The following is a 13,997-nucleotide window of genomic DNA, read 5'->3' as shown; positions in this document are numbered from 1 at the left end:
CAATGGCTAGAAAAAGACTTGTGTATTTCCTGTGATTTCAGTAGCTAAATCCATGTGCCAAAACAAAACTAACAAAGAAGAGACACCACTAAAATCTGAACGCTATTTTATTAGTTCTTTTAGAAGAAAAAAAAAATGAATGGACACCAGTTCTGTTACTCATTTACCAGTGAGTGAATGGCAAGTATCTTTCAGTTCTAAAATAAGTGAAGCACTTTCCAGTTTGACATTCTTTTCGCTACAGACAGTAATTTGTTGATAACTACAGTACTCCATTGTACAGTAGTCTTTACTGTTTCAATAGCAAAGGCTATACAAAGAAGGCATTTGTTTTTTAAAACTACACATAACAGTGGCAAGATCTATTAAACTTGCTGCTGCAAAATGTATTTAAGGGAAAAAATTCTGCCAGCCTACCTATTACACATTACTCACTGTTCTAAAAGAATGTCAACTCAAATCAAAATCATAAAAATCAAAGTTACAATTTACTATTTTGATTTTACAATCTAAACTAGTGTTTAGATTAGTTTTCTGTGGAATTTTCAGTAAACTTAAAGCACAATACAGAAGAATGCATTTTTGCTCTACTATTGTAGAGATCTTATGCCACAAAATGGCATGTCTGCAAAACAGCTGCAAGCTTCCAGCTAGAGCTCGAGTATGTGACTTGTTTAACATCTGTATTATAATTTCTTTACTTGTAAAGTAGTATTTATTCACTACAACTCTGAAATCAAGTAAATGATCCTACAACGTTTTCCCCTTAAAATGAGAAAAATTGACAATTTCAAAATTTAATTTAGGTAAATCCTGATAGATTCCTACTGCATGCTTAAAGCAATGGTAGTTGGACAACATCAGATTGTTAAAATCTATTCTAAAAGAAGAACTGTAAAACCTTCAACTTCTGACAGAAGTAGATGTTTTACAATCCTTCTTGTAGATTTTCATAATCTATTTTAATAATGAAAGGTTCAAAATGACATTCCAATGCAGTTAGTCTCTTGTAGTTGGCTAAGGTGCCTTAGGGAAGATTCATGTAAAATTCTTCAGTTTGAAGGAAGAATTAGACTTCAGACTGTAAAATATACAGTTTGGGGATTCCCTTCCTCCCCCTGTAGAATAGCCACAGTACAACAAATAGTTTCTAAAAATATTTAGGATTATGGTCATTTTTTGCCACTATTTTTCCAAACTTTATATTTCATCCTTTTATAGAAGTCTTCTCTTTCAGAGAGCATCACAAAGGATTGCCGTCTTTCAAAATGACTACCACCTCCCATTGTTCTTAAATCAGACTGAGGCCACAGGTTGCCATCAGCTAAAATGCCCTCTTTTAAAGTGGCCATCACTTCCCATGATTCACAACTAAGCTCCTTTCAAAGAAGATGGCAGCCCACTATGCAGTCAGGAGACACTAGCTACTCTTGCTAGGGCAAGATGGCAATTCTTTTCGGTATTCCCCAAGACAGAATAGTCTTGAGCTTTGTTACCTAGTTGATGGGAATGGAGCAACCATTAATCCTAAAAATGTTTCTTCAGTTGTAGCCTATAAATACAGCTTCGTGGTATGAGAAGTTTGAACTGTTTTGTTACTGAGATTATATACAGGGTTTGATGACTAGTTGTTTGTAAAGTACAGTGTGACTTTTCTCCTTCCCGATTCTTGGTTAGGACACCTAGGGAATAAAAAAAATCCTCAGTTTATTCTGCCCTGGCTGCTGCTTCTACACCAGAGGCCCTCCGTTGAGCAAAGGAAAAACCCAAGAACCTGAACTCCTTGGCGGCTGTCTCTCTACTTAACCTGTACAACCTCCTCCCCCCAACCTCAGTCTTTAACAGTAGGGTAAAGCAAAAAGAAAATCAAGGCTGGGCAGGGACAAGGCTGACATTGCATGGAGAGGATTCAACTGCTGGCCCATCAGGAGTAGCCAACTGAGCCCAACTTCTTTTCCACATAGTGAACGAATTTTCCTGTAACATGCTAATAAAGTTTGTCTAGTAAAAAGGAGTCTATTTGTAGTATTCCTCTGTTTATTCCAGGACAGAGAGTTTCCCCTCCTCCAGGTTTGTATTCCAACAGTCCCCTATATAAAAGACTCCAAACAACTGTTTTTAATACCAACTGTTCAAGCTACACATTTTTTCAAAAATTGCAATAAGATTTTTATCTGCCAGTTTCATGCTTTCAGTTAGTTCCTCTTCATATTGGGAGAAATGTTTATTTAAGAGCTTTGACCACAGTAATGCCTGATTCAGCACCATAACAGTCATGTGAAACCAAGTCCGCTAGTTTCTAGTGGTATGACTGGTATTTTAGAAAAACATCCTGTATATGGATTCTCCTGCTTTTCAGGATGGCATGGTTTACCAGAGGTGGTTTTTACAGTTTTTTACCACCATGGGAAAAAAAATTGTTTAGTCCCAGTTTGAGACATTTTGCTATTTTAAAAACTGTTTCATTAATGCACATCATATTACACTTCGTTTTAGTTACATAAATTTGGAGATTTGTACAACCTTGAATTAAACATAAAACCACAATGGGTGTAACACTAATATGTAATTATAATATTGACCACCAGAGTGTCTATACATTTTGGTTCAGTATTTTCTCAGGGAAGTTCTATAGGTCATAACTCATATTTCAGTTTTCAGAAATCAAAACCATATGAAAATAATGCACTGTTGTAGGCTTAAAGTATTATGCAATCAGAGGCATGCAGAGATGCAGACTACCAATCCAAGTCCATTTGGCCACACACATTCTGCAGCAAAAGACCAGCTTTGATATAGTGGTTAGGCCGAGCCTATGCCTCCGTTTTGAATGGATGTATCTGAAATTTGAAAAGACTGAAGATTCACTGAAGTTCTGCCTCATGAACACTCTCAATCCTGACATAATGTGATTTTTAATATAAGTTTCCAAGCAAGTTGAATGTTCCATCGTGTCTCACCAGGAATTTGGGGGTTTACAGATCCTGGGCATTCTTTTTACCAGGCTCCAGAGTGATGGCAATTACCAAAATGCTTTTCTAAATCTACAACATGTTTCATTAAAGCACTTGGGAATAGGGTCTTGTCCAAGTAGACTAAGCCAATGTAACGCACATCCAGTGTCAAGCAGGAAGGGCATATTGAGTGGGGTTCCAAGGGGATCTGTGCTGGGTCCGGTTCAATATCCTCATAAATTATTTGGATAACAACATAGAAAGTATAATGAAAGTCTGTAGCCAGTACCAAACTGGGAGGGGTTGCAAGTGCTTTGGAAGACAGGATTAGGATTCAAAAATGATCTAGACAAACTGTAGAAATGGTCTGAAATAAAAACCAGGATGAAATTCAATAAAGGACAAATGCAAAGCACTACACTTAGGAAGGAATAACCAATTGCACAAAATGGGAAGTGACTGCCTAGGAAGGGGCACTGTGGAAAAGCATCTGGAGGTTATAATGCATCAAACTAAATATGAGTCAACATTAATACTGTTGCCAAAAAAAAAAAAGCCAACGTCATTCTGGGATGTATTAACAGGAGTTTTCTAAACAAGACAAGTAGCAATTTTTCCACTCTACTCATCACTGAAAAGGCCTCAACTGGACCACTGTGTCCATGTCTGGGCACCACACTTTGGGAAAGATGTGGACAAATTGGAGAAAATCCAAAGAAGAGCCACAAAAGTGATTAAAGGCCTAAAATACACGAACTACAAGAAAAAGATTGAAAAACTGGGTTTGTTTAGTCTAGAGATGAGAAGACTGAGGGGCACATAATAAGTCTTCAAGTAGGTAAAAGGGTATTATAGAGGGAAGATTAAATTGTTCCTTAGCCACTGAAGACAGGACAAGAAGTAACAGGCTTAAATAGCAGCAAGGGAGATTTAGGTTAGAAATTAGCAAAAAGTTTTTACGTGTAAGGGTAGTTTAGCACTAGAACAGATTCCATAACCTCAATAGGAAATAGCCATCACTGGAGCTTTTTAAAAGGCAGGTTAGACAAACACTGGTTAGGGATGGTCTCAATAATACTTAGTCCTGCCTCAGCATGGGGACCAGAAAAAGATGACCTACTGAGGTTCCTTTGGGTCCTACATTTCTATTATTTGAATGGATCTTTTTGCTTTATAAGCACAGGGGGAGGGGGGAGAGAGATTCTCAAGTGTACAGATTTCAACCCAGTTTCCCTCTTTCAGCAGGGCATCACAAGAGTTGACCCGTGCAGAGTGCAGTACTTAAGGTCCTTCTAAACAGGAAATACGTTAATAGGAGAAGAATACAGAAGCCGTTTGACAGCAGCATTGCTAACTGCCAGCTATACAAAAACCCTCTGCAACAGAGCTGTCATTGTGCAATGCAGTTTCCAGTTTATATTTGGAGTTTAACAAAATGGAGTCTTTCCAGCACTTGGCAAGACAATGAATGATTATTCAGATGATCAAGCAGCGTCAAATTTTGTTAGGGGGAAACAAAAAAAAAAACTCCACAACACACCTTAATTTTTAAAATCTGAACCAGAGATATTTTGGAATTTAAGCCCCAATTGTTTATTTAAACTCTTGGGCCCTAACACACTTGCATTTAAAGAGAACATAGTTTTTGAAGCACGAAGTTGAACACAAACGAGCTTTTAATCTGATTCTAGGACATGAAACCAGAATGTCCCAAGCAGTTCTCCCATCATATTAATTTTGAAATGAAGGCTCAATTTGCACGACAGAAAGACTGGTCTTAAAACAAAAAAAACAAAAAAAACAAAAAAAGAGTTGTTTAATGTTACAGTTTAGGTCTGTATAATCCCCCATTTGGGTCTTGCACATGGATCTGATACGACTGCCTTAGAAATCAGCAATTGTAAGGGCATTTGCAAGCAAAGTGGCCAGTGAGGTATGGCTAACTTCAGAATCTACAGGAGGAGGAGGTAAGGCATCTCACCTGTATGTACAATCCAGATTTTAATACAATTTCTGAACATCTTCAGATCTTGGTAATGCAAGGGGGGGGGTAGAGAATAAGAAAGGCATGCTAGTTCCTGCATATTTTCTTCCTTTAGCTGAAAATTTTAATTGACTAAATTGTCAAAAAAAAAAAAAGAGTTGGAACTGAACTGTGTGTGTGGCAGAGAGACAGAGAGAGAAGGCATTTTATTCCCATAAGAACCATCTACTTTGGTTTTTATCATTCACATCAAATATCCTCCTCTTTGGTTTTAGAACCAACTGAATGGAAACCTATATTCACTAATCCCAGAATTTTAAGGCTAGTTTACATCCCAAAAAGCGAGATTCCCATAACCATTTTTGTTTGCAAACAGATGACACCTCTGTCAATACTCAAACTGAGGAGGCGGAGCTAAAATAATTACTGCAATTTGGAACCAAGACAAACAATTGTCTCCATATCCTTGTGAGACTTTAGACCTTTTTGACCTTAGACCTTAGTTGGGACAAGAAGCAATCTACAATAGAAAAATAAAGTTTGCTGGTACCAGCAAACCTGCCAAGCATAGACACAGCCCCAATGAGCAAAAGTGCTTTTGCAAATATAGCTTATACCAGTTCCCTGAATAAAATAAGCTACACTGGGAAAAACCACTTACTAGTTTGAATTACCATACCTCCTAGGAGCCCTAGTCGGGCACCAGGACCTCATTGTTCTCAGCACTGTTTTTTAGCCAGTTTCACAGCATCTGCACTAGGGCTTCAGCCAGTATAATATCCAGGACTAGGGCTCCTAGGAGGTATGGCAATTCAAACTAGTAAGTGCTTTTCCTGCTCTAGTTTATTTTATTTAGGGAACTAGTATAAGCTATATTGGCAAAAACACAATGTTGCTTGTAGGAGCTGCCTCTATGCTAGGAGGGTTTGCTGGTATAGCTAGAAAAAGATGGCTGGTATAGTGTAGACTAGGCCTTTCTGTGTTGACTTCTTTTCCATTGCAATGGGTTCAATTGGTGGCAAAGCAAGTAATAATCATCCCACCATTATAGGGAAGGTAACAAAATAGCAAAGTTACTGCTACAACTAGACACAATGGGATCAAGCAAAAACCAAATACCAGTACTTTCCTCAAACCAGGATTAGCCAGAGATTAACAAAATTGCTGTAAACTCAAAATACTTCCAAGAAGGAATAGCTACAGATTACACACATTTCACACCTCTTTGCCCTGAAACTTGCTGAAAAGCAACTAAAAGATATGGATTTCGTTCAGAAAAAGCTTAACTACTCTGAACATTAGTTCTTTTTATTGAAGCTCAGATTTCCTCCTAAGAGGGATGATGCTTTGTACTAGATGAAGAAACCTCTCTCCAAAAAGCGTAGGCCCCAAAATTTTCAGATAATGTTCCTATCCTATACAGATTATACCATGCTTATGATAACATCTGGGCACTTTCAAGTAGTGCATTAAGCAACATGACTAAGAATTGTCACCTGTTTGTTCTGCGATCCTCTGAAGTGAAAGCTTAAGATTCTAAAAATCACAGAGCTCCAAGAGCCAAGGCCCTCACCTATACCTTAGTGATAAGGTGTATCTGTATGTCAGAGGAGGAGCCAAGACCGATCAGGGTGGATTTGATTTAAATCACTAGTCAGGAAGACTATTTAATCATGGTTTTCTACATAAAAGTGAATCCTTGTTGGCTGTTATAACCTTAAACACATTCTTCACAACTCAGAGATAGATGTATATTGTGTACCTTTTAAAAATGAACCCTACATTTTTAAACATTTATTTAGAAAAAACTTTTCAGATTCGTTTTACAGCTAGATCAGAAAATGAATGATCGTTTGGTGATTTCATTTCAAAAGGTAATTGAGGAAGATATTTATGAAGTCACATTAAGTACTATGGTTTTTTTCCTTCAACAGCAAATATATTTTAACAAAAAATGTATGTGTCCCTTGCGTCTCATATTTATCTGCAGACTTCTTGTCCAGATCTATTGGGCCCCCAACAATCTTCTAGTCATTGAACTTTTTGAAACTTTGCACTTTTAGAGAGAGGTAAGAGATTGACTCTGTACACAAATTTGCAGAGCGACAATAGAGTTTGAGGTCTATTATTTATTTTAAAACATTTTTGCTGTTAACAGGCATGTTACCTCTGGAGACAAAAATCCAGTTTGAGAACTGCAAAACTAAGCATCTCTGATGGTATCTTCTAGACCAGTGGTTCTCATCTCTGGTCCACAGCTTGTTCAGGGAAAGCCCGACGGGCTGGGCCGGTTTGTTTACCTGCCACATCTGCAGGTTTGGCCGATTGCAGCTCCCACTGGCTGCGGTTCGCCGCTCCAGGCCAATAGGAGCTGCAGAAAGCAGCGTAGGCTGAGGAACGTGCTGGCCACCCTTCCCATAGCACCCATTGGCCTAGAGCAGCGAACTGCGGCTAGTTGGAGCCGCGATCGGCCGAACCTGTGGACGCGGCAGGTAAACAAACCAGCCCAGCCTGTCGGGCTTTCCCTGAACAAGCGGTGGACCAGAGTTGAGAACCACTGTTCTAGACTGAACACTGAGTCCCATTGGGTAGATAGAAAGATTATTTAAATTTAATCTATACAGAAACCTGTGAGAAGTGAGGGACATATGCTTTTTTGGGCAGAATGGGGCAAGCCAAACAACCTTATAAGGGAACATTTTGCGACTTTAAACAAGTATGTTCTCTAATAGATCAGCAACCTAATAACAAAACAAACGTTAACTGGGATGACGTTAAGTGAGGAGTTGCTGTATCTTCATCTTGCCTCACTATTCTAGGACATTTATGCGGACCAAAACTATGGTTGTCATGGCGATGTGGAACCAAGATTGGGATGAGGAGATATGGCCAAAAAACAGACAGACAAAAAAAAAAAACCACATGCGTGCACACCTTTGAAGTATGCTAAAACATGAAGAGGTTTGAGTACCGCTGATCTAGAGCTATGTTTTGTTATCCTTATTGTCTTAAATGCAGTCTAAGTGTTAGTCTTTAAATTCATCTTGGAGACTCTTATTGGGTAAAAAACTTCAGCTTAAGTAATTAGGCCTTAGACAATACAGCATCTCCCTTCCCCTTCTCCCACCTGCAAATGTGGTTACTGTTGACATATTGTGAAAAATCCACACACCCTGAGCAGCACAGTTAAACCAACGTAACCCCCAGCGTAGATAATGCTAGGTCAATGGGAGACTTCTCCTGCTGATCTAGCTAACACCTCTTGGGGAGTGGAGTACCTACCCCAACATTAGAATCCCTCATCGGCACAGGGAACAAGGTGGGATGAGGCAATATCTTTTATTGGACCAACTTCTGTTGGAGAGAAGCAAGCTTACAGAGCTCTTCTGCAGGTCTGCATTTAGCTTTCCCAGACCTGCAGAAGAGCTCTGTAAGCTTGTTTCTCTCTCCAACAGAAGTTGGTCCAATAAAAGATATTACTTCACCCCACCTTGTATCTCTAATATCTGGGGACCAACAAGGCTACAGCTACCCTATGTGTACACGTGTATATAAAAATAATTTTAGCCACTGAGAAACCTCAGTATAGCGTGCAGTGACAACATTAAAACAGGAGTACAGAAAGCAGTTTGAATGTACCCATTTAGCAATTGTTTCTGAAACCAATTAGTTTAGTTTTGCTGCATACCTTTTAATTTTTATTTTGGTGCCTCTGGAAATACATGTTCCCTAGTGTATCAGCACCTCTTTTATGTCCCAAATGTCATTACTACTACGTTCTGAAGGAAGCCATTTCCACTTTAAGTTTACTATTACTATTATGCCACTTATTACAAAGTCTATCATTCAGTCACAGCAGCAAACTGGCAGGTACTTTGGAAGTCAAGAAAACACACCATAGAGTCATACTCTTAAAGGTCACTCACTGTTCCAAATTGCCCCCGCCCCCAAAATCTTTCTTTAAAAAATTTAAAGATTTCTGTATTTATTAGAAAGCAGACCTTTAGTGTGACAATAGAGAGCCTAAAATTAAGTGCATTAAACAATTTCAGTTATTTATAAGTAATATTTAAATAGTTCTTACCTTGCAACATGCATCTATATGCAGATTCAGATATTGCATAAATGTGTGGTGGCATTTCGTGACGTTTCTTCCCTCTGTACATCTCAATGATATTTTCCGAATAAATTGGGAGGTTCTTGTAGGGATTTATGACTACGCAGAACAGTCCAGAATAAGTCTAAAAAAAAACAAAAGACACCACACCAACAGCAGTTTGGTTATAAAATAAAGATAAAATAGCTACGTGCACTATTAAATAAAGCCAGAGGCCAGGAAAGCTTCATTCTTCCCAAATTGTGGGCCATTTCTGTGCTAGTCTTGAACATTAGTGACTTCAATAAAACCACCACCTCAAACTATTTAGTTCAAAAATATTGGTTGGTACTTTGAGACATCTAACAACTAAGCTCTTTTGGATAAAAGTTATGATAGAGGCGAAGTCTTGAGTATTTGATTCCTCCTCATTCCCCAAAAAGAAAAAAACTGCAGTATTACACTAGTATGTGAAAACCACAAAGTGAAAGTTTTCCATTTTCACTAAAGTTGGACACAAATTGCATCAAAAATAGAAAGCAGCTTAGATTTAAATTGTACTCTGATAAAACGTGCTTTTTTTGAAAAAAACACATCAAGCTTGCAAAAAACTTATGAAAATGTAGCTGTTCAGGTTCGGAGTCTACTCACTCAGTTAAAGGAAGAAATTTTGAATTAGCTGCTGATTTCTACACGATGAGCTAGTAATTCTCAACAGCTGGGTTGCTCCTCCTGCTACAGAAAGCAAAGAGCATCCCCGTTTAAGACCTTCCTCCAGGCCTCATCTCTTGGTAACTGCTTTCAAAAGTGCATCAAGCTAAGTAAAAATCAATCAATAGTTCCATAACAACAAGGGCCAGCTATAGGACCTCTTCACGCAAAAAGAAAAATAGGAAAGTTAGTTGCTAAACATCCCAGGTGCAGAGAGCTAGATTCACGGTTTCATTATGGTCTGTGGGAGAAGATCCAAGTTCAGGACTCCACAAAATTCCTCAGATGATATTGGTGGGAGGTTTGCAAAGAGAAAACAAGGTTTTATGTAATAACTAAAAAGTATACATTATCCAGTCCTCTACTGTAATTCTCCATTACTCAAAGCCACCACTACTTCTGTTTCTGCTCTCTTCTTTCCCCAGAATTCTATTTCTTTCCCTAAAAAGAAAAGGAGTACTTGTGGCACCTTAGAGACTAACCAATTTATTTGAGCATGAGCTTTCGTGAGCTACAGCTCACTTCATCGGATGCATACCATGGAAACTGCAGAAGACATTATATACACACACAGAGACCATGAAACAATACCCCCTCCCACCCCACTCTCCTGCTGGTAATAGCTTATCTAAAGTGATCATCAAGTCGGGCCATTTCCACCACAAATCCAGGTTTTCTCACCCTCCGCCCCCTCACACACAATACACATTGTGAAGAGAGTGGTCACTTTGGATGGGCTATTACCAGCAGGAGAGTGAGTTTGTGTGGGGCGGGGCGGAGGGTGAGAAAACCTGGATTTGTACTAAGAAAAGGAGTACTTGTGGCACCTTAGAGACTAACCAATTTATTAGAGCATAAGCTTTCGTGAGCTACAGCTCACTTCCTCAGATGCATCTGAGGAAGTGAGCTGTAGCTCACGAAAGCTTATGCTCTAATAAATTGGTTAGTCTCTAAGGTGCCACAAGTACTCCTTTTCTTTTTGCGAATACAGACTAACACGGCTGTTACTCTGAAACCTGGATTTGTACTGGAAATGGTCCAACTTGATGATCACTTTAGATAAGCTATTACCAGCAGGAGAGTGGGTGGGAGGAGGTATTGTTTCATGGTCTCTGTGTGTATATAATGTCTTCTGCGGTTTCCGCGGTATGCATCCAATGAAGTGAGCTGTAGCTCACGAAAGCTCATGCTCAAATAAATTGGTTAGTCTCTAAGGTGCCACAAGTACTCCTTTTCTTTTTGCAAAGACAAACACGGCTGTTACTCTGAAACATTTCTTTCCCTATGATTGACTGTCTGCATTTCCTTCCCACCACCACCACTCAATTCTCATCTCCCTAAGGGTGTCACTGTCACATGCTTTCTTATTCCATGCACTAGAATGTGCAGCAATTCAGTAGTCAATTTTGACAGTGAAGTGTCACCACTGCGTTTTAGAGTTGAGGCTCCAATGAGTAATAGAGAGCAGAACAGTTCAGAACTATTACAGCAAATGTAACAGTTTATCTGCAAACTTAGGGAGATAGGGTCTGTTTACACCCTGTTCACATTTGGAAGGGTTTTTTTACATTGCAACCATGAGGGAATAGAATTTATTTATTTATTTTTAAGCAAAAGCTGCAATTCTAGAAAACCTGAGTGTGTCATGGAGGCCACAAATTCATCAACTAGGTCATATGCTTGACACCCCTCTCCTCAAGAGAGGAAGTTTGAAAGGCAAGCCAAATTACTCCCCCCTATAAGAATACATCTGGCAGTGAATTCCTTAATTAACTAATAATAAAAGGTATCATAAATGGAAAGGAGAGAGAAAAAAATGGAACAGGAAGTCAGTCTTTCACTTTGCCTACTAGGAGAGATTGAGCAACAATTAGTGGTCTGCTACAGCAAAGTGCAGCCTCCAGGCAAAGGTTAAACTCACTGAAAACAATCTTGTAATGCCCAGAAAAAAGTGTTAAAAAAAAGTTTATCCACGTTGCCTCCTGGCAGATTTTCTCTGCAGTCTGTCTCAGCTCATGTAGCAGATTGCAAACTCACTAGCTGAATTTGATATCATCATATGAATGCAGAGAGAGTTATGTTTTCATTATGCATGGTTTTTTATATATCATTGTGCCCTTAGTTCTCTTATTCCAGAGACAGTTTGTCACGAAGACTTACATATTCCATCAGTGCTTCTTTTGATATAAATATACAAACAGCTGATGAATCAGTCAGATTGGGGGGGGGGGGGTTCTTGCAGTCCTCAAGAAATGCAGCACTGACGCTCAAATGGAAAGTATTCCTTAGCGCAGTGGTTCTCAACCTTTCTTGACTACTGTACCCTTTTCAGAAGTCTGATTTGTCTTGGAAACCCCATGTTTCACCTCATTTAAAAACTACTTGCTTACAAAATCAGACAAAAATACAGTGTCATAGCACACTTACTGAAAAATTGCTTACTTTCTCCTTTTGTCTGTATGAAATTTTAGTTTGTACTGACTTCACTAGTACTTTTTACTAAAGTCTACATAAAACTAGGCAAATATCTAGCTGAGTTGATGTACCCCCTGAAAGACCTCTGAACCCCAGGGCTACTGTTGAGACACACTGCCCTAGCTTTAAGACCTTCAGGATGAAGGTTTAAGGTCATTAATAATAAAGCCATTTAGGGAGCTCTTCATAAGATAATGAAGAACACGTGCTGGAATTTCCAAATCTATACTCTTAATTTTCTGGCGAGAAGGAGCACAGTTCTTTCTGCTGCTCAGAGGAATCCTGTTAAGCAGGCAATCCACCTTCTCAATTAAGTAAAGGCACATACCAGCATTAAGTAAAGAAATAGACTAGACCAGAGGTACAGATTTCCTTACAAAAACAGAATCTGAAATCTGGTCTTTGGTCACAACCCCCACACAACATGCATTCCAGTACTTCAACCTGGCCTTGATAATAGGCTCTTTTGTGAATGGTGAGAATGCAGATAGGACCTTGCCTACATAACTTACAAGAAAAGCTGTTAACTAGAAGGAAGCTGGATCTGTGTTTCCAAATGGACCTTGGACAGCAGGTCTGATCTACTCTGCCTGCCTCAGATAACCTATAGCAATGTTACTTGCTAGTGCTACAGATGCATACATTTTAAGTCTTATTACAGATCTTTGACTGCTCTGCATGCTCCTAGGAAGGGAACAAATGGGAAGAAAGGCACATTGAAAACTGCTCCAGCCTGCTTCAAAGAAACCCTTCCAGTTGAAGGGACATTATCCATTGGCCCTGCTTAAAGTCTAAGCTAGATTGACCTCTTCATCACCTGGATAGGTCCTCTAAAACTTAAGTGTTTGAGGCTTCACTCTCACAGGGCTACTGCAGTCTTCTTTATTCAACACAAAAGAGGCCTTTTTGCAAAACTAACACCCTTGAAAGTGTTTTCTTCAGTTTATCTGGTTAAATACAGGACTTGCTGGACCTCTGAAATAGGTCTAAGGCAGGGATTCTCAAACTGGGGGTCAGGACCACTCAGGGAGTCACGAGGTATTACATGGGGGGTGTCCACGAGCTTGCAGCCTCTACCCCAAACCGCGCTTTGCCTCCAGCATTTATAATGGTGTTAAATATATTTTAAAGTGTTTTTAATTTGGGGGGGGGGGTTGGAGAGGCTTGCTATGTGAAAGGGGTCACTAGTACAAAAGTTTGAGACCCACTGCGAGCCTAAGGTCTGAGGCCTTATGTCTACCTCCATGGGGTGGAATCACACAACTCTCTCACTCAAGCCCAGATCCTGGACTACTGCACCCTGTATATCAACAGTGATTTCTCAGCAGGTCAGACTGGCTTAGGTACCGGCAATTCTTCCCTTTAGATGCCATAACCAGTGGTAGTTAGTAAGGCTGCGATTTAGTCCTGGAATCCGTGACTTCCAAAGACCGCTGTGACTTCAGCCATCTGGGAGCTACAGGGTCCCCTGCCGCCTGTGGCGGCAGGCAGCTGTGGGGGCTTCCTGGCCACTGCTTGCGGCGGGGGGGGGATCCCCACAGCTCCCCACCACTCCTCCTGGCTGGGGGGACCCCTGGCAGCTCCTGGCCACCAGCAGAGGGGGACCTTGGAGCTCCCACCCCTTCCTCCTCCCCGTCCCAGCATCTGCCCAGGCTACCCATTTTGTCATGGATATTTTTAGTAACAGTCAAGCACAGGTCACAGGCTTCTATGAATTTTTCATTATTGCCAGTGACTTATTAAAAAATATCTGTGACAAAAACTTAACCTTAGTAAT

General features: G+C 39.8%; 1 protein-coding gene across 3 annotated transcripts in view; it reads right to left on the bottom strand.

Annotated features, from left to right (window-relative positions):
* Positions 1 to 13,997, bottom strand: part of MYH10 (myosin heavy chain 10) — a 143,465-nt gene that overhangs the window by 110,365 nt on the left and 19,103 nt on the right. For all 3 annotated transcript variants that reach the window (XM_084647505.1, XM_084647506.1, XM_084647507.1), the window contains exon 3: positions 9,023 to 9,179. In XM_084647505.1, the coding sequence (XP_084503631.1) occupies positions 9,023 to 9,179 (157 nt within the window). The remainder of the gene's footprint in view (positions 1 to 9,022; positions 9,180 to 13,997) is intronic.

This window comes from Lepidochelys olivacea (assembly GCF_965140295.1).
Source record: "Lepidochelys olivacea isolate rLepOli2 genome assembly, chromosome: 14".
NCBI classification, from domain to species: domain Eukaryota; kingdom Metazoa; phylum Chordata; order Testudines; family Cheloniidae; genus Lepidochelys; species Lepidochelys olivacea.
Note: the sequence above shows the minus strand (reverse complement) of the source record. Positions and strands in the feature narration are given on the sequence as shown.